This window comes from Podarcis pityusensis, assembly GCF_964106645.2.
Source record: "Podarcis pityusensis genome assembly, chromosome: W".
In the NCBI taxonomy this organism is placed as follows: domain Eukaryota; kingdom Metazoa; phylum Chordata; class Lepidosauria; order Squamata; family Lacertidae; genus Podarcis; species Podarcis pityusensis.
Genome location: NC_138045.1, coordinates 24544820 through 24566732, shown reverse-complemented (window position 1 = coordinate 24566732; position 21913 = coordinate 24544820). Strand labels below are relative to the sequence as shown.

The 21913-nt window shown below is 44.8% G+C and overlaps 1 protein-coding gene across 6 annotated transcripts in view; it reads left to right on the top strand.

The window, feature by feature from the left end:
- Positions 1–21913, top strand: part of LOC308467742 (far upstream element-binding protein 3-like) — a 312914-nt gene that overhangs the window by 133607 nt on the left and 157394 nt on the right. For all 6 annotated transcript variants that reach the window (XM_080989443.1, XM_080989441.1, XM_080989444.1 and 3 more), the window contains 2 exons: positions 169–331; positions 20295–20393. In XM_080989443.1, coding sequence (XP_080845569.1) covers positions 169–331; positions 20295–20393 — 262 coding nt within the window. The remainder of the gene's footprint in view (positions 1–168; positions 332–20294; positions 20394–21913) is intronic.

Here is a 21913-nt window from a genome sequence, read left to right as displayed (position 1 = left end):
CCACCCCTCAAACTTCCTGCATTCTCATGGTATTCCACCCTGCCCCCCCCCCCAAAACGGTTATACCCAGCAAGATGGGAGTGTGTACAGTGTAATAGCTGTTTGCCTTGAGGTGGTTATTATTATCCCCCCCCCCTTTTGTTCTCTCCCTTTCCACCTCTTCCAAAGACAAGCAAAGCGGCTATTGGGGCAGATCGTGGACCGCTGTCGGAATGGTCCTGGCTTCCACAGTGACATGGATGGCAACAGCACGATCCAAGAGATCCTTATCCCAGCGTCCAAAGTGGGCCTCGTCATTGGCAAAGGTGGAGAAACAATCAAGCAGCTACAGGTGGGTGTGATGTGGCTTCAGACAGGTGCATGGAGGAGGAGTCAGTGTTTACTAGTTACAGTGGTCCTGGCAATTGCAAGTGGGGAGAATGTTGCTGTTGCAGTCATGTTGTGCTTATGGGCTTCCCATATTGAACATCTACTTGACCACTGTGAGTACAGGAGGCGGGACTAGATGGGCCCTTGGCCTGATCCAGCAAGGCTCTTCTTATATTCTGCCTCCATGGTTGGAGGCAGCAGGCTTCTGAATACCAGTTGCTGGAAACCACAGGGCAAGAGAGTTGCTGTTGCACTTGGTTTCTTCTTTCAGGCTTCCTGCTGGGGCACCTGGTTGGCCACTGTGAGACAGTATGCTGGACTAGATGGACCCCCTTTGGCACTTATCATTTTCTAGAGTCCTCCTCCCCTGCTCTCCTTGTTTATGAGGAATGTACATATCTCATTTGGGGAGCTTTTGGATTGCTTTGCTTGTTTTGGCCAACAAAGCCTCAGAAAACTTGAACTCTTAGAACAGAAGGCAAAAGTTTCCATGCTGCACCAGACCATGAAGTGCCCCGAGTCTGGGATTGGGTGCAAGCAAACACTGCCTTTCTTGTAAAGCTTTAGAGCCCTTCCTTCATGAAGTGAGAGTCTGTTGCCAGTGGCTGGTCTGCATTTCCATGGAATTGCTCCAGAACTGCCTTTGGGTCTCTTTCTTCAGAGGGGTCATCAATATATATTTTCATAGAATCATAGAATCATAGAGTTGGAAGAGACCACAAGGGCCATCGAGTCCAACCCCCTGCCAAGCAGGAAACACCATCAGAGCACTCCTGACATATGGTTGTCAAGCCTCTGCTTAAAGACCTCCAAAGAAGGAGACTCCACCACACTCCTTGGCAGCAAATTCCACTGTCAAACAGCTCTTACTGTCAGGAAGTTCTTCCTAATGTTTAGGTGGAATCTTCTTTCTTGTAGTTTGGATCCATTGCTCCGTGTCCGCTTCTCTGGAGCAGCAGAAAACAACCTTTCTCCCTCCTCTATGTGACATCCTTTTATATATTTGAACATGGCTATCATATCACCCCTTAACCTCCTCTTCTCCAGGCTAAACATGCCCAGCTCCCTTAGCCGTTCCTCATAAGGCATCGTTTCCAGGCCTTTGACCATTTTGGTTGCCCTCCTCTGGACACGTTCCAGTTTGTCAGTGTCCTTCTTGAACTGTGGTGCCCAGAACTGGACACAGTACTCCAGGTGAGGTCTGACCAGAGCAGAATACAGTGGCACTATTACTTCCCTTGATCTAGATGCTATACTCCTATTGATGCAGCCCAGAATTGCATTGGCTTTTTTAGCTGCCGCGTCACACTGTTGGCTCATGTCACGTTTGTGGTCAACCAAGACTCCTAGATCCTTTTCACATGTACTGCTCTCAAGCCAGGTGTCCCCCATCTTGTATTTGTGCCTCTCATTTTTTTTGCCCAAGTGCAATACTTTACATTTCTCCCTGTTAAAATTCATCTTGTTTGTTTTGGCCCAGTTCTCTAATCTGTCAAGGTCGTTTTGAAGTGTGATCCTGTCCTCTGGGGTGTTAGCCACCCCTCCCAATTTGGTGTCATCTGCAAATTTGATCAGGATGCCCTTGAGTCCATCATCCAAGTTGTTGATAAAGATGTTGAATAAGACCAGGCCCAAGACAGAACCCTGTGGCACCCCACTAGTCACTCTTCTCCAGGATGAAGAGGAACCATTGATGAGCACCCTTTGGGTTCGGTCAGTCAGCCAGTTACAAATCCACTGAGTGGTAGCATAGTCAAGACCGCATTTTACCAGCTTTTTTACAAGAATATCATGGGGCACCTTGTCAAATGCCTTGCTGAAATCAAGGTAGGCTACATCCACTGCGTTCCCTTCATCTACCAGGCTTGTAATTTTGTCAAAAAACGAGATCAGGTTAGTCTGACATGACTTATTTTTCAGAAATCCATGCTGACTATTGGTGATCACAGCATTCCTTTCTAGGTGCTCACAGACTGTTTGCTTAATGATCTGCTCCAGAATCTTCCCTGGTATTGATGTCAGACTGACTGGGTGGTAATTATTTGGGTCCTCTCTTTTCCCCTTTTTGAAAATAGGGACAACATTTGCCCTCCTCCAGTCTGCCGGGACTTCGCCTGTTCTCCAGGAATTCTCAAAGATGACTGCCAGTGGTTCTGAGATCACATCTGCCAGTTCTTTTAATACTCTTGGATGCAGTTCATTTGGCCCTGGAGACTTGAATACATCTAAACTAGCCAAGTATTCTTGTACTATCTCCTTAGTTATTCTGGGCTGTGTTTCCTTTGCTGAATCATTTGCTCCAAATTCTTCAGGTCGGGCATTGTTTTCTTTATCGGAGAAGACTGAGGCAAAGAAGGCATTGAGGAGTTCAGCCCTTTCTGTGTCCCCTGTTTGCATTTCACCATCTTCTCCTCTGAGTGACCCCACTGTTTCTTTGTTCTTCCTTTTGCTACGAACATACCCATAAAAACCGTTTTTGTTGCTTTTAACCTCTCTAGCAAGCCTGAGTTCATTCTGTGCTTTAGCTTTTCTGACTTTGTGTCTACACTTGCTGGCTATTTGTTTGAATTCCTCTTTGGTGGTTTCCCCCCTTTTCCATTTTTTGTACACATCCTTTTTTAATCTTAACTCAGTTAAAAGTTCTTTAGATAGCCACCCTGGCTTCTTTAGGCACCTTCCATGTTTCTGTCTCATTGGTATTGCCTGACGTTGTGCTTTTACTATCTCCCTCTTAACAAACTCCCAGCCATCATGAACTCCCTTTCCTTTTAGTATTACTGTCCATGGGATCTCACCCAGCACTTCCCTAAGTTTTATGAAGTCGGCTTTCTTAAAGTCAAGAAATTGAGTCCTAGTATGCTTGGCTGCTCCTTTCCGCTGTATAGTAAACTTCAGAAGAGCATGATCACTCGCGCCTAATGATCCTTCCACTTCTACCCCACTAACCAGGTCATCAACATTGGTTAGGACCAGATCTAAAATGGCTGTTGCTCTTGTTGCTTCTCCCACTTTCTGGACAATGAAGTTGTCTGCAAGGCCAGTGAGGAATCTGTTTGACCTTATGCTCTTGGCTGAGTTTGACATCCAACAAATATCCGGGTAATTGAAGTCCCCCATTACTACGATCTCCCTTCCTTTTGCATGCTTGGCCATCTGTTCCAGGAAGGCATCATCTATGTCCTCCGTTTGGCTTGGGGATCTATAGTAAACTCCCACAATGAGGTCACTGTTATTCTTCTCTCCCTTAATTTTGACCCAAATGCTCTCACTTTGGCTTTGAGGTTCTAAATCTTGGATCTCTTCACAGGTATACACATCCCTGACATATAACGCCACTCCTCCTCCTTTCTTGTCTGGTCTGTTTCTCTGAAATAGATTGTATCCCTCCATTATTACATTCCAATTGTGGGACTTATCCCACCAGGTTTCAGTGATGCCTATTATGTCATATTTAGTTTGCTGTACCAAGAGCTCAAGCTCATCTTGTTTATTTCCCATGCTTTGCGCATTAGTGTACAGACATCGAAGTCCATTAATCATTCCCCCGTGTCTCTTATTTAAGGATTTTTTCCTCCCACCACTAGGTCTGCGTGCTGTTTGCTCCATTTGGTCTATGACATTTGGATGATCATCTTCATCAATTGATAGACTCCTACCTTCAGGAGCACTGTCTCCCTCCCCCACATTAGTCAGTTTAAAGCCCTCCTGATGAGGTTTCTGAGATTTTTGGCAAAAACATTTCTCCCAACCGTTGTGAGGTGCAGCCCATCGCTTGCCAGAAGTCCATCTTCAAGAAACTGCAGTCCGTGATCTAAGAATCCAAACCGTTCCTGTTTACACCATTTGCGAAGCCAGCTGTTCACTTCCACTATTTTTCCCTCTCTCCCTGGGCCACGTCGTTCAACTGGGAGGACAGATGAGATGACAATTTGTGCATTTAATTGCTTCAATTTCCTGCCCAGAGCCTCGTAGTCTCTTTTGATCTTCTGGAGGCTATTGCTTGCAGTGTCATTGGTTCCCACATGAACCAAGAGGAAGGGGTATTTGTCAGTGGGTTTTATGATTCCTTGCAGTCGTTCAGTTACATCTTGGATCTTTTATTAAACACAATATTTTTTTCTTTACAAAAGTAACTCAAAGCCACATAAGTAAGCAAACCCTTTAAAGACAGCATAAAACAAAAATCTAAGACAATCCTATTTTTAAAAGGGCAGGATTAAAACATTCTACCTAGTCCACAGATAATTTAGAAGTCAAGTCCTGACAGAAGAAGAAATGTTTCTGCCTGGCACCTAAAGGTATATAATGATGGTGCTAGGCAAATCTCCTTGGGGAGATCATTTCTACAAGCAGGGAGCCACCACTGAAAAGGCACCATTCTCATACTACCACTCTCTAGACCTCCTGTGAAGGGGGCACATGAAGAAAAGCCTCAGATGACGATTCTGGGTCAGTTCATATGGGGAGAGGTGATCCTTGAAGTATTAAAGTCCTGAGCCAGATAATGTATTAATTTAAAAAGCACTGAACAACTTAGGTTTATGGAACTTGAGTGGTCGCCTGAACCCTTCTATCCTAGCTTGATCACCGAGATCATCTGTATGAGCATCATTGGTCATTCCCCAAGTTTATGAGGCTCATTTGATGAGAAATCGAGCCTTGAGTGTAATTGGCTCAGTCTTATGGAATGCTTTCCCAACCCAACAGAGATTGGCACCTTCTGTACCAACTTTTAACTGCCTGCTGCAAACCTTTCTATTTTGCCAAGCCTTATGCAGTCAATTAAGAATGCATCCTTCTGCATTGGTTACTTGATGTCTTTTTAATTTTCTAATATAGTTTTTATTCCATAACATTATGTTTTATTTCTCTAAACTGCATATATAATGACAGCAGTGTCTATAAATATTTTTTTATAAATAAAGCTTTATAGGTTAGTGACAGCACTTTGAATTGGATATGCTTGTGGGTGGCAAAGCTCCCCCCCCCCAGCAACCTTCCCTGGAGCCCATAGGTGCCTGCCTCACCAAAGTGATTATCATAGCCAATAGAGGTGTGCACTTGATTGCAGGATGTGTTTGTGTTGGCAAAGTTGTCCCTGCCCCACCCACCAATTTTATCTAATTCCTGCATTATAGGGTGTTGAACTGGATGACTGTTGGGGGTCCCTTCTAATTCTATGAATACTTGTTTGAGTGTATTCTGTCCACCTGATAAATTCGGGAGCTGAAGACTCTTCTGGGATGAATTAGAAGTGGCCCTAATATATTGCAAGACAATGTATCCTAAGGCAGTCCTAATTGTGTGTGGTGACTTTAATGCATGGGTAGGCTTGAGCCCAAATGACAAGGAAAACAATCATTGCCTGGATGGCAATGAAGCTTTTTTACCTGAGCACTACTCCATGGATAAAATGATCAACAAAGAAGGTAAAAAGCTAGTTGAACTAATGTCCTGCTTGCAGCTGACATGCTTGCATGGTAGTCCATGGGACAAATAAAATGGTTACTTTACTTTCCTCAATAGCAGAACAAGAAGCGTTATTGACTACATTTTCTGTCTTTCAAAGGTATTGCCGTTAGGGCTCAGTTATATTTTAGATTGACCAGAAACTGATCACCTACCTATCTTCCTGTCCATTTCCCTTTCAGTCCCTCAGTTGCCCATTCCATCAAATTATTTGGCAGAGGGAACAGTATCTATGGGCAAACATTTAAAGTGGTCTACCTCAGTTGAACATTCAGTTCAGGCCCATTTGAACAGCTCCCATTGCTAGCATGTTCACCAGAACACGGTTAATGGACATTTAGATCCCGTTGAAGGCATCATGTCTATTTTTTGTAGATTTAAGACCACTTTTATCTAAACCAGGTCACTCATCTAGTAAGGCTTTTGGCAAACCTGGGTGGGTACACTAATGAGTGCAGGCAAGTAAAAAGGAATTTGGCTCAACTAACTAGGAGGACAGACAACAGCTACCGTATTTTTTGCTCCATAGGGTGCACCGGACCATAGGGTGCACCTAGTTTTTAGGGGGGGGATAAAGAAAAAAAAAATATTTCCCCCCCAAGCCCCAAAGAGGCTGCAAGCTGCTATCTGCAAGCCTTCGGAGTCTGGCAGGAACTCCCGCCGGGCTTCGAAGGCTTGCGGATAGCTGCCTGAAGCCTGCATTCGCTCCATAGGACGCACACACATTCCCCCTTCATTTTTTTTATATAATATTTTTATTCATTTTCAAATACAAGTTTATATAACCAATATCAAAATTTTATCACATAACCTTTTTTTTTTTACTTCCCCCAGCTTCTCTGCCAATCTTCCGTTTTGTTTATTTATTCACACATTTTCTAATTTTAATATTGCCTTTAAAATATAACCTCCCCAATCTTATTCCCTTTTTTACAATATTCCTCATATTTTCACAGAACATCTTGAAAACCTACAAGCGTTGTTTGTTCATCACATATACTTTTCAGATAATCTGTAAATTTTCCCCAGTCCTCGGTGAACTTCTGGTCTCGCAAATATCGAATCTTCCCCGTTAGTTTATCCAGTTCTGCAAAGTCCGTCAATTTCAATCTCCATTCTTTGACCGTCGGTAATTCTTCCTGTTTCCATTTTTGGGCCATGAGTATTCTCGCCGCTGTTACTGCGTATTGGGAAAGTTTACAGTCTTTTTTACATATTTCATTTCCTACAATTCCTAAAAGAAAGGCCTCCGGTTTCTTAACAAATGTCTATTTCAACATCTTTTTCAATTCATTATAAATCATTTCCCAGAAGCCTTTCACCTTTTTACATTCCCACCACATACAGTAAAATGTCCCTTCTTTTTCTTTACACTTCCAACACTTATTACACGTTTTGTACATTTTTGCAAGTTTTACTGGTGTGATATACCATCTATATACCATTTTCATAACATTTTCCTTTAACGCAGTACATGCCGTAAATCTTAATCTTTCATTCCATAATTTTGTCCAGTCATCAAATTGTATATTATATCCAAAATCTCTGGCCCAATGTACCATCACCGATTTAACTTCTTTGTCTTTTGTATACCATTCCAGCAGCATTTTATACATTTTTGATAAAATTTTATAATCATTACTTAGTATTTCTGTTTGGAATTTTGAATCTTTTTCCACATACCTACACTCTTTAATATCCTTTTTAAACATTTCATTAACCTGATAATAATGCAACCAATCATATACATACTCTTTTACCTCTTCATATGGTTTTATTTTCCATTTCCCTCCTCCTTTAATTATCAACTCTCCATATGTTATCCATCTCCCCCTCATATTGATCTTTTTAACACTCATCGCCTCTAATGGAGATAGCCAGTGAGGAAGTTTTGGTTCTAATAGGTTTTTATACCTATCCCATATTTCTATAAGAGATCTACGGAAAATGTGGTTTTTAAAACCTTTATGTATTTTCTTCTTTTCACACCATAAATATGCGTGCCAACCAAATCTGTTGTCGAAACCTTCCAAATCTAACAACTCTCCATTTTCTAATTTTATCCACTCTTTTACCCAACAGAGGCATGATGCTTCATAATATAGTTTCAGATCTGGCAGAGCGAAGCCCCCTCTTTCTTTCGCATCCGTTAATAACTTAAATTGAATTCTTGGCTTCTTACCCTGCCAGATATACCTTGAGATTACTCTTTGCCATTCTTTAAATATTGATGCCCCCTTGATTATAGGAATTGTCTGAAACAAAAATAACATCTTTGGCAGCACACTCATCTTTATCGTTGAAATTCTCCCCCAAAATGATAACTTCATCCTTCCCCACACCTCCAGATCTCTTTTTATTCCTTTTCCACACTGGTATATAATTATTCTGAAACAGATCAATACTCTTGGGGGTTAACCATATTCCCAAATATTTGATTTTCTTTACCACTTCTATCTCTATTTGTTGTTGCATTGTTTCTATCAGCTTTTGATTCATATTTTTTGTGATTATTTTAGTCTTTTTCTTATTCAGTATAAACCCTGCCACTTGACCGAACTGCTCTATCTCTTCTAATATATTTTTTTACACTTTTCAGTGGTTCTTCCACTCTTAGTATCAGATCATCGGCAAAAACTTTAACCTTATATTCATTTTGACCTACTGTCACCCCTTTTATTTCTCCATTTTTCCTTATTGATTTCAGAAAGACCTCCAGTACCAAGATGAATAACAATGGGGAAAGAGGACATCCCTGCCTTGTGCCCTTGGTTCTTCTTATATCTTCTGTAGTAATATTATTTACTATCAACTTTGCTCTCTGTTCTGTATATATAGCCTTTATTCCGTTAAAAAATTCTTTTCCCACATCCATCAGTTCCAAATTTTTTAACATAAATTGCCATGATATATTATCGAAGGCCTTTTCTGCGTCCACAAATATTAACATAGCTTGTTTCTCATTCCTGGCAGTCAAATTGGGAGGGGTGGCTAACACCCCAGAGGACAGGATCACACTTCAAAACGACCTTGACAGATTAGAGAACTGGGCCAAAACAAACAAGATGAATTTTAACAGGGAGAAATGTAAAGTATTGCACTTGGGCAAAAAAAATGAGAGGCACAAATACAAGATGGGTGACACCTGGCTTGAGAGCAGTACATGTGAAAAGGATCTAGGAGTCTTGGTTGACCACAAACTTGACATGAGCCAACAGTGTGACGCGGCAGCTAAAAAAGCCAATGCAATTCTGGGCTGCATCAATAGGAGTATAGCATCTAGATCAAGGGAAGTAATAGTGCCACTGTATTCTGCTCTGGTCAGACCTCACCTGGAGTACTGTGTCCAGTTCTGGGCACCACAGTTCAAGAAGGACACTGACAAACTGGAACGTGTCCAGAGGAGGGCAACCAAAATGGTCAAAGGCCTGGAAACGATGCCTTATGAGGAACGGCTAAGAGAGCTGGGCATGTTTAGCCTGGAGAAGAGGAGGTTAAGGGGTGATATGATAGCCATGTTCAAATATATAAAAGGATGTCACATAGAGGAGGGAGAAAGGTTGTTTTCTGCTGCTCCAGAGAAGCGGACACGGAGCAATGGATCCAAACTACAAGAAAGAAGATTCCACCTAAACATTAGGAAGAACTTCCTGACAGTAAGAGCTGTTTGACAGTGGAATTTGCTGCCAAGGAGTGTGGTGGAGTCTCCTTCTTTGGAGGTCTTTAAGCAGAGGCTTGACAACCATATGTCAGGAGTGCTCTGATGGTGTTTCCTGCTTGGCAGGGGGTTGGACTCGATGGCCCTTGTCAGGGAACTGCCATCGGAAGGAAGGGAGGTGAAAGGGCTCACACAGGTTGGGAGAGACTCAGCAGCTGAAGAGGGAACCAGTAGGGGGAGAGGAGGTGAGCTGAGGGAAAGTGAGCTGGAGGGATGGCTCAGAGACACTTCCAGCGAAAACAGTGGGGAGGTTTCAGGACCTCCTGTAGGGACACCCACTCCTCGCCGGAAACTGTCACGCAGAGAGTCCAGAAGACGTGTTTCCGTTAAGGAGCTTTTATGTTGGAAGCGATTCCGAAAGCAACCACTGTCGGAATCTGCCAGCGACTGACGGAGCCATGTTTAAGGGGCTCCGTTACAGACAGAGGTTTGCAAACTTGACCAAACTCTGAGGGACTTGGATTTTACACACAAGCAGCTCATCGTCCCCTCACAGCATTCCGACAGTCTCCGTGAGCAGCTTGTGCAGGAGAAGGCATCATGAGCAACCCAGCCGGAACCGGAGAAGCAGGAGCTGGAGCGGGTCCAAGCCTGGAAGAAAGGTACCGGGCGTTGGAGGTCCAGCTAGCGCTGCAGACGGCGAGGCTCGAGGAGAGGAGGGCTCAAGATGCAGAGAAGGGGAAAACCACCCCGCTCGCCAGAAAGTTGCCAGGATTGGTACAGAAGTTTGGGGGGGGAGCCCAAGGACTATCATGCCTTTAGGACAGAGATGCAATATGCCCTTAATCTGCAGTTTGATGACTTTCCCGACGAGGAATCGCGGGTGGCTTTTGTGATTGGGCATCTCGAAAAGGAGGCGAAAGACTGGGTGAGGCCCCTGATGGCAACGAATAATGACATCCTGAAGGACACGAGGAAGTTTTTTCGTGCCATGGATCTGATGTTTTCCAGCGATATTGAGCAGGGAGTGGTACGCAGACAGTTAATGGCGTGCAAACAGGGGAGCCGATCTGTTCGTGAGTACTGGACTGAGTTTACCATGTTGATCCATAAATTGGGGTGGGATCTATCGGCGGAACCCATTCAAATGCTCTTTGAAAAAGGGCTTTCTTCGGCTGTGAAAGACGAACTTTCCCGGGCGCCCAGGGCGGAGTCTATGGACCAGCTGACCAAATCAGCGCTGACCATAGGAGCGCGCCAAGAGGCGAGAGCCTTGGAGAGGCGGGAAGGGAAGGGGGAACGTTGGAGGGAGCTTCGCATTCCAGAGATTCCAGAGCCACCGTTCCCGCCGGGAGAGCCGATGGAAATTGGAACAGCGCGCGCGCGCGCGCAGTTTCAAAGCCCAGTGAAGAGCGGAAGAAGGAGGGGAAGGGCGCCAAGAAATGTTATCTCTGCCAACAGCCAGGTCATTTTGCCAGAGTCTGCCCCAAAGAAAGGAATGGCAAGGAATGGCGGGAGCTGTTGGGGAGAGGGAGGAAAAGGTACCGGAGCAAGTAAAAGCCAACGCCTGGCTGCCACCGTCAGGGCACAGCAGCCAGGCCAAAGAGCAGTGAAAGTGCCCACGCCGGAACCTCCTAAACCCGCCCTAGTGATAGAGGTGTTACTAGAGCTGCCTAACGGACACCCACTAAAGATAAAGGCGCTATTGGACTCAGGCAGCTCCTGCAATTTCATGAGTAAGGAGTTTGCTGCTGAGCACCAGATACAGACTATCCCTTTAAGTAACCCTTTGCAGGTGACCACGATCGATGGAAGGGAGCTGCTGGGAGGAGAAGTCAGCCAGCAGACCGTCCCAATGATAATGAGGGTAGCAAGACACACTGAGCTAATAGCGTTTAATGTGGCTACCTTGGGAGGAGCTCCCATTATTTTGGGGATGAGCTGGCTAGCGTTACATGATCCGCTAGTGGGCTGGCATCAGAGAGTGGTCTCCTTTGGGTCAGCACATTGTCTAGAACACTGCAAAGAGCGGGAGGCTCAAGGAGGGGCCAGAGCCACTCTAGCAGGGACGGAAGTAACGGAGAAGGGGAAGGTTCCCCAACAATACGCCGACCTGAGCAACGTCTTCAGCGAGAGGGAGGCAAACAAACTACCCCCACATAGACCCTTTGACTGTCAAATCAATTTACTCCCTGGGGCACAGCTCCCTGTAGGCAAGCTGTACGCCATGTCAGACAGAGAGATGCAGGAGCTAAGGGAGTTCATTGACAAGAACCTGAAGAGAGGGTTCATCAGAGAGTCCAGGGCGGTGGGGGGCAGCCCAGTGTTTTTTGTGGATAAAAAAAACACGGACAAACCTAGACTTGTAGTGGACTTCAGGGCCTTAAATGCAGTGTCAGAACCAGTGACTTTCCCGATGCCCAGAATTGATGACATTTTGACAAGGGTCAGGAAGGGAAAGATTTTTACTAAACTGGACCTGAGGGGGGCGTACAACCTGATACGAATAAGGAAGGGGGATGAATGGAAAACCACCATGTTCACCCCTTTGGGGGCATTTGAATATTTAGTTATGCCCTTCGGCTTACAAGCAGGCTCCGCGTGCTTTCAATCGTTTATGAACCACGTCCTGGGGCCTTTGCTTTACAAGAATTGTGTGGCCTTCTTAGATGACGTGTTAGTATATTCAGAGAATGAGGAGCAGCATGTAAAAGACGTCAGGGAAGTGTTGGGCAGACTGCAAGCCAATCAGCTGTGGGTGAAGCTAGAGAAGTGTCAGTTTCATGCCAAGGAGGTGGAATTCCTGGGGTACCGCTTGTCGGACAAGGGATTGGCCATGGATCCTGGCAAGGTCCAAGCGGTACTGGAATGGAAAACACCGAAAACAAGGAAGGATGTGCAAAGATTCCTTGGATTTGGAAACTTCTATCGGAAGTTCATCAGAAATTTTGCCCACTTGACGGCGCCCATTACGGACTGTCTCAGCAGTAAGAGGAAATTCGTTTGGACGGCGGAGGCGGAGCGAGCTTTTGAGGAGCTGAAAAGGGCGTTCGCTTCGGAAGAACAGCTCCTGCATGTGGATTTACAAAAACCGATGCGAGTGGAAACGGACGCATCAGACCGGGCTGTGGGGGCGGTGCTTCTGCAGCCTGGCAAGGAGGAGTCGGAGTGGAGACCGTGTGCCTTTTTTTCGCGAAAGCTGAACAAATCTGAGAGGAACTACACGGTGTATGACCGAGAACTACTAGCCATTCATGAAGCGTTCAGGAGATGGAGGCATTTATTAATTGGGGCACAACATAAGGTGCAAGTGTGCACGGACCACAAGAACTTAGAGTATTGGAGAACGGCACAAGTGCTCAACCAACGGCAAGTGAGATGGGCCCAGGAGTTCTCCAAATTCCACTTTGAAATTTGTTATGTGCCAGGTCCAGAAAATGTTAGGGCGGACGCTCTCTCACGCAAACCTGAATATTTGGAAGGGGAGGGGGCACCCGAAGAGAGACATGTCATCCCAGAGGACCGCTGGGTGTGTGGGGCGGCATTGGTGGGGCAAAGAGAACTGGTAGAGGAAACAGAGAATGATGAATACGCCCAGAATAAGCTCAGAGGTCTTAGGGGTGAGGGAGAGGAACCAGGGGGTTTCGAGGAAAGAAATGGAGCTTTGTATTACAAAGGGGCACTGTATATCCCTGAAGGAGACTTAAGGGGGAGGGTACTCAAGCAGTTGCACGACAGCCCCACGGCGGGGCATTTTGGACAACACAAAACCATGTGGTTGGTCACCAGGGAATTTTGTTGGCCTAAGGTGAGGGAAGATGTACGGGAGTATGTAAGAGGGTGCGAGCAATGCCAGCGAGCCAAAGGGGAGAGGCGGGCGCCGGCGGGGCTATTAGAACCCTTACCAACCTCAGAACGACCTTGGGAGGCAGTGTCGATAGATTTTATGACTGATCTGCCGAAGTCCAAGGGGAAAACAGCCATCATGGTGGTGGTAGACCTACTAACAAAGATGTGCCACTTTGTAGCCTGCTCGCATGCAGTCACGGCGGAAGAGACAGCGAAGTTATTTGTAGAACACATTTTTAGGTTGCACGGAGTGCCATTGAGGGTGGTCTCAGACCGAGGAAAACAATTTACTTCCAGGTTCTGGAGGAAGCTCATGAGCTTACTGCAGGTGGAGGTCAACTTTTCGACTGCCCGGCACCCTGAAACCAACGGGCAGGCGGAAAGAGCAAACGGTGTCCTCCAGCAATACCTGAGGTGTTATGTCAATGACAGAGAGAATGACTGGGTAGAAAAGTTGGCGCTGGCGGAATTTGCCTACAACAATGCCGAGAATGTGTCCACAGGGATGAGCCCCTTCTTGGCTAATTATGGGTGTCATCCCAGGGCTTTCCCAGGGGGAGAAGGGGAGAGATGGAGCGTCCCGGCAGCCGAGCATTTTGTAGAAGAAATGGAAGCAATCCATCGTCAGCTCCAACTCAACTTAGAAAGGGCGAAGGAAGAATACAAGAGGCAGGCAGACAAGAACCGAAGGGAAGGTGAAACCATAAGGGTGGGAGATAGGGTGTGGCTGTCAACCCAAGGGTTGCCGTTCAAAGGAGGTTGTAAGAAATTAAGACCCAGGAGATTGGGTCCCTTTGAGGTCATTCAACAGGTCAACCCAGTGGCTTTCAGGCTCCGGTTACCCAACCACATGAAACTGCACCCAGTATTTCACAGGTCGTTACTGTCACCGTATGAGGGGGGACGAGAAGGGATGGCCACTCGGGGACCGGTCATAGAAGAAAGGGAATGCAGCAGCCATGTGGCAGAAATCCTCGACGCCAGGTGGAAGGGGGATCAGGTGGAGTATTTGGTAGCGTGGGAAGGAGAACCGGAGTCAGAAAACACTTGGGTAATGGCAGAAGATATCAATGACGAGGTATTGATAGAAACGTTCCATCAAAGGTTCCCAAGGAAACCTCAGCCTGTGGAGAGGTTCCGGAGGGAATACTTTGGGACCACCGATGAGGAGGAGGAGTTGGAAGGATTCCCGGACTCGGAAGGGGAAGGGGAGATGGACTCTGAGGAGGAGGAGTACTTTGAGACCAGGAACCGCAACAGGTGGAGAGAAGTGTTCGAGACATCGGAAGATGAAGGAAGTCCATTCCGGGGTTTTGCCTCCTCACCGCCCGTAGAGGAGGGGGCGGGAGGGGGTGAAGGGGGCCCTGGAGGGGAGGTGGATGTCAGGGAACTGCCATCGGAAGGAAGGGAGGTGAAAGGGCTCACACAGGTTGGGAGAGACTCAGCAGCTGAAGAGGGAACCAGTAGGGGGAGAGGAGGTGAGCTGAGGGAAAGTGAGCTGGAGGGATGGCTCAGAGACACTTCCAGCGAAAACAGTGGGGAGGTTTCAGGACCTCCTGTAGGGACACCCACTCCTCGCCGGAAACTGTCACGCAGAGAGTCCAGAAGACGTGTTTCCGTTAAGGAGCTTTTATGTTGGAAGCGATTCCGAAAGCAACCACTGTCGGAATCTGCCAGCGACTGACGGAGCCATGTTTAAGGGGCTCCGTTACAGACAGAGGTTTGCAAACTTGACCAAACTCTGAGGGACTTGGATTTTACACACAAGCAGCTCATCGTCCCATCACAGCCCTTGTGGTCTCTTCCAACTCTATGATTCTATGATTCTATGAAATATTCTAAAATATCAATTATATTTCTTATATTGTCTTTCATCTGCCTGCCCGGAAGAAAACCCGCTTGATCTTTGTGTATAATTTCTTGTAATACCTTTTTCATCCTCATTGCCAATATACTTGCAAAGATTTTATAGTCTGTATTCAACAATGAAATAGGCCTATAATTTTTAACTTTTGTTAAATCGGAATCTTGTTTTGGAATAAATGTGATAAAGGCTTCTTTCCAGGTTTCCGGGATTTCTCTTTCTTTCATAATGTTATTCATAACTTCTTTCATTGGTACAAGTAGGATGTGTTTCATTTCTTTATAGTAACTTGCCGTAAATCCATCTGGTCCTGGAGCTTTCCCTTTTTTCAATTCTTTTATTGCCTCTTTTATCTCTTCAATTTCTATTGGGGCGTTCAGTCTGTCTTTTTTTTCTGTCGGGATCTTCTGCACCTCTTTTCTTTTAAAAATCTTTCTATTTTCCTCATATTATTCTTTTCTCTACTTTTGTATAGATGTCTGTAAAAGTCCAAGAATCCCTTTCTAATCCCTTTCGGATCATCTATTTCTCCTCCAATTCCGAACCTCCTGCTCCTGCTTCTGCACCCCTTACTTCTTCTTCATCTGTTCGTAACTCCTTGTATCTTCTCAGAAATTTGTTTGTTTCCTCTGGGCTCGTATAGCTGTGTTTCTTGCTTTTATAGAAAAAGGAGATTCCTTCCGGAAATTCCCATCTAAATTCTATCTTGTTTCTCTTGAGAATTTGCACCATTGGTTTATATGGGTCTCTCCATTTCAACAACCTGATTGGGATGTCTTTAAAGATAATTATGTAATTCCCTTCAATATTCAATCTCTTCTCTCTATTATTTTGTAATATCATATTTCTCATTGCTCTATCCTTAAATGTAATCAAACAATCACTTGGAAATTTCCTTGCCTTAGTTGTTCTTACCTTCATTCGGAATGCGTTTTGCACTGTTTTTGCCACCTCTTCTGTCTGCAGCTCCAACCATTGTGCTATCCCTTCTATCAGTTTCTCTTTAATATTTTCACCTTGCGTCTCCGGCACAGATCTTAACCTTAGGTTAACTTCTCGTTGCCTGAGTTCATTCATGGCAATCACATCCCACACCACCACCTGTGATTTATTAATTTCCGACATCCCTGTTTTAATTTTTTTCTCCTCTTTTTTCACTTCTTTCAATTCCAACTTTGTCCTTTTCACCCCCTCTTCTAAAGTTTGTGTTCTCTTAGTTACGTCCTTTAATTGCCCTTTCAATTCATTTACTGCTACATCAACTTTTTTATCCATCTGTCCAATCCTTTTATCCACTTGTTCTAAGTTAGTCTCTATATTCTTTTCACTTTGCTTTATATCATTTTTAATTTCTGCAAACATTTTCAATATCTCTCCTTTAAAATCTGGTTCCTGTTTAGAGCCTCTCCTTTCCATCGGTGTTCCTCTCTCACTCACTTTCTTCTGTACATGAGTCATTTTGATTACATTCCCTTCAAGGCCCTTCCGATTCCTTCCCAAAAATCAAACAATACAATATCAAACAATAGAAAGAGTACCCAAATACAAAGAGAGAGAAGGGGCCCAACACCACCAGAGTCAGTGGGAGCAATCTTCTTACCACTTTCGTGGCTACTGACTTCCAATTCCCAACAATATTCCCAATTTTAAATTATATATTCAATTTACAACCCAAAGGACCCCAAAACAAATCTTCTTGCCTCTTGAATGGCTAACAGTTTCCAATTTTCGACAGTATTTCAGGCAAAATCTTAAATTCTTATTGTTGAAGAAAAATAAAAACTTATCTTCTTGCCACCAATTAGGCTAATCCACCAAGTCAGCAAACCACAAAAAATCAAATTATGTCCTTATGAATTTTTAAATCCAAATGTTGAGAGTATTGAAAACGTTGAAAAAGATAAACATATGCAGAAAAAGAATGGCCAAATAATATGGTAATTAAAAAATAAAAATAAAAGGTTTGCGGATAGCCGCCTGAAGCCCGGGGAGCGCAGCGGGAGTTGGCGCTGCGCTCCCCAGGCTGCAGGCTGCTTCCCGCAAGCCTTCGGGAACTCCCGCCGGGCTCCGAAGGCTTGCGGATAGCTGCCTGAAAGCCGAAAGCCTGCATTCGCTCCATAGGACGCACACACATTTCCCCTTCATTTTTGGAGGGGAAAAAGTGTGTCCTATATAGCGAAAAATACGGTAATTTGGAAACTTTGGCTTTTTATCATTCAAATTATAAGGGACTACTAAGGGGGGAGGAGGTCATTCATGATTATTCAGTGGAAAGAGTTGGGAATGGCCCCCTTGGATAGAAATGATAGACATTTCTGAAATTTGATCTCAGACACAGGTTTTAATCCTATGTTAGATGCTCGCATCTCTGCTAATACCTGGTGTATTTACTTCAGCAGTATCTTTGAAAGTGATTGTGACAGCTGTCCTAATGGACCAACTACTACTCAGGACTGGTTAATGTTGTTACCAGAATGGCCCCCAGTCTCAGAACAAGTAGTAAGCGATCTTATAGGTGCTTTAGTGAATGATAAAGCTCCTGGAGAGGACATGATCCCATCAGAGGTTTTGAAGAACAACTCTGATTGGTGGTCTCTTCTCCTAGCAAAATGATTTTTGTATATAAACTGTACTAGCACTTTCCCTGAGGGCTGGAAGCAGAGTGTAATCATTCCAATCAACAAGAAAGGTGATAAACATAGCCCCCAGAACTATCGGCCTATTAGCTTATTGGATATCAGCTCTAAGATATATAGCCACTACCTTCTTCACAAACTGACAAGTTGGGTGGAAGAAAACAATATATTGCATCAGGAACAAGCTGGGTTTAGGAAGGGCCACAGTACAATCAATTTTTTGTATTGCATCATCTAATCTATAAATACACTAGTTTTCCTTCCAAACGGGTTTTTGCTACGTTTATTGACGTATCAGCATTTGATACAATTAATAGGAATCTTCTGTGGGGTAAACTTGCAAGGACTAACATCTACAAAAGTTTGTTACAGTCAAACCTCAGTTGTTGAATGTAATCCATTCCGGCAGACCATTTGACTTGGAAACTTTTGACAACTGATCGGTTTCAAGAGCTTCTTGCGCTCAGGTGGAAGCCACGTTGGACATTCGAGTTCCAAGAAATGTTAGAAAACTGGAGCATTTACTTCTGGATTTTTGGCTTTCAGGAACCGAAATGTTTAAAAATGGAGCCATTCAAGAACCAAGGTTTGACTGTACTCCTAATACCAGAGTTACATACTAATACAACCATAAGGCTAAGGATCAGTACAGATGGAAGGTTGACGAAGGAAATCAGTACTAATAAAGGAGTCAGAAAAGGTTGTTTGCTAGCACCACTCTTATTTAACCTCTATATTAATAATATTGTAACAAAGTTAAACCACCCTGATCAATTTCCTCCTTCAATTGGGAATCATAAAACAGCAATTCTGATATATGTAGATAATATTGTATTACTATCTTTGAATAGAATAGGGATGAGGAGAAGCCTGAAAAAACTAAACAAGTTTTGCCCATCAGAGAAACTCAGAATAAATTACACAAAATCAAAGGTGACTATCTTTGGCAAACGCACCCCTAAGTTTAATTGAAATCTAGGTGGCAACAAAGTAGATCAGGTTCCCTCCTTTGATGAGAAAAATTCATGAAAACCTCAGCTACAAAACATAATAGCAACAGTACAGAAGTCAGCCTATGCTATACTGACTTTTTTTTATTCTAAAGGTGGCAGGCTGGTAATTCCAGCCCTAAAAGTCTATTTAGGGAAACTAGTAGCTCAAATGCAGTATGGTATTGAAATTTGGGGGATAAATCACAGCAACCTGAAAGACCTTGAAGTGTGCCAGAATGTGTGCTGGCAGTACCTCCAGGTACCCTGGCTGCTTTCCTCAGGACAGAGACAGGCGTGGTGTCTGTAAAAGCTAGGGCGGAGATGGCTGCTCTTTCGTAGTATAAAAAGGTCCCGGATATGTCAGAGGACCGTTTGCCTAGACACTGCCTGGAAGACCAATGGCAGAAGGGTGGTTGGGCCAAGCTAGCACAAGATTTGCTAGTCTCAAAAAACCTGACAAGACATTTTTGTATTCCCATGAGTTAAAAGACTGCTCAGGAATTGGATCTATAAGCAGGCTAATGAGCAAGATTTCTCTTTAATCTATATCTCAAAATTCTCCCATTGGTACCATTTGCTGAAATCTAACCGCACCAGAGCCCAATATTTGCAGACACTTAACTTTGCCTCCCTGATAACTGCTTTTACAGCTCTCCGCTTTCAAACAATGCCCACATCAGTCTTAGATGGAAGATATAGGAAAGCTCCAAGACATTTAAGATTCTGTATTTGTGGGGTAGGTGAAGTAGAAGACCTTCCCCATTACATACCCCATTGTCAGCTCTATCAAAATCCCAGAAAGAGATTTTTGGAACAGATGTTGGCACTGCTACAGGGACAGACCCCTGAAGTGAAAATATGTTGGCTGTTATCTGACTGTGACCCACTTGTTACATATAAAACAGCCTTATTTGCAAAAGCCACTAAAAGTATTTGTGCTAGTCCCATAAAAGGCAATCCGGTAGATTGTGCAGGGGATTGATTAATTTGATTTATTGTAAATGGTTGTTTATTTCTGGATCTTTCTTAATAGGTTTTATTGGATTTGCAGGTTTTGTAACGGCTTTTAGTCAAAAATAATACGTGATTGATACACAATTATATGAATGCACCATGAGCACAAGTATTTAAATGCAAAGTGAAAGTGGGAGAGGGTGGTAGAGCAAAAAATCCTTGCCTGCTTCTTCCTCTCTCCCCACCCCACCCCCCTTTTCGTTTTACTGTCACTTGCCTTCTGCTTATGGAGTTATCAGGAAAAGCTGGCCAAGCCATGTCACTTACGGTAACTACATGAAAGTCCAAAGCTCCAGGGGAGTTCCCATTGCTTATCCCTGCTTTTTTCCACCCCCACTCCCCACCATTTTCATAGCCTTTCTGTCTGTTTTGGCATTTCCATTTATTTTTTGTGGCATTTTCTCTTTTCTCTCCCCATTGCACTGCCATTGGCACTTTTGCAGGAACGAACAGGCGTGAAAATGATTATGATCCAAGACGGTCCTTTGCCAACTGGAGTAGATAAACCTCTCCGGATTACTGGAGACGTTTTTAAAGTACAGGTATGTATCGAAGAGGATTTGCCATTATGCTGATAGAACATTAGGAGGATTTGCAATAATGGCACAGTTGGACTGCTGTCGGTCTGTCTCTCTCTCACATGTACACAATGATGGTGGCAGGGTGGAGGACCTCAAGCATATGGGCCAAGCAGTCCTTTTTCCCATTTGCATCTGCCACACACCATCTTTACATTGGTAACCCACTCAAATAGAGTTTGGTCAAGGAAAGGAAAGGAAAAGAAACCAGTGCAAATCCTTGCGCTGCTGGTGAGGAGGGGTGTTGTCAGGCTGCCAGAAAAGCCCTGCCAGCCGTTATCTGAAGCTGTAAATTAGAAGCGGGCAAGTTAATTGGCAGCAATTAAATTTTATTGCTCAACACTCAGCGTGTTGCAGTAGTAGAGCGTGTTGCAGTAGTCCAAGCGGGAGATAAGCAGAGCATGCACCACTCTGGTGAGACAGTCTGCGGGCAGGTAAGGTCTCAGCCTGTGTGCCAGATGGAGCTGGTAGACAGCTGCCCTGGACACAGAATTCACCTGTGCCTCCATGGACAGCTGTGAATCCAAAATGACTCCCAGGCTGCACACCTGCTCCTTCAAGGGCACAGTTGCCCCATTCAGGACCAAGGAGTCCCCCACACCCACCCGCTCCCTGTCCCCCAAGAACAGTACTTCTGTCTTGTCAGGATTCAACCTCAATCTGTTAGCCGCCATCCATCCTCCAACTGCCTCCAGACACTCACACAGGACCTTCACTGCCCTCACCGGTTCTAATTTAAAAGAGAGGTAGAGCTGGGTATCATCCGCATACTGATGAACACCCAGCCCAAACCCTCTCATGATCTCTCCCAGCAACTTCATATAGATATTAAAAAGCATGGGGGAGAGGACGGAACCCTGAGGCACCCCACAAGTGAGAGCCCAGGGGTCTGAACACTCACCCCCGCACAACCGCATTCTAGAAACGGCCCAGGAAGAAGGAGCAGAACCATTGTATCAGAGTGCCCCCAGCTCCCAGCCCCTCTAGACGGTCCAGAAGGATGTTATGGTCGATGGTATCAAAGGCCGCTGAGAGATCCAGCAGAACTAGGAAGCAGCTTTCACCTTTGTCCCTAGCCCGCCGGAGACCATCAACCAACACGACCAAGGCAGTTTCAGTCCCATGATGAGGCCTGAATCCCGACTGGAAGGGATCCAAATGGTCCGCATCCTCCAGGCGTGCTTGGAGTTGTTCAGCAACCACCCGCTCAATCACCTTGCCCAAGAACGGAAGATTTGAGACTGGGCGATAGTTGGCCATATTGGCCAGGTCTAAAGATGTTTTTTTAAGAAGCGGTTTAATGACCGCCTCTTTCAGCGGGTCTGGGAAGTCTCCCTCACAGAGGGAAGCATTCAGCACCCCGCAGAGCCCATCACCCAGCCCTTCCTGGCTTGCCTTTATTAGCCAGGATGGGCAAGGATCAAGGAGACAGGTGGTTGGCTCTTCATGAAATTGCAATACAGTCGAAAGAGACCCAGTGTGGT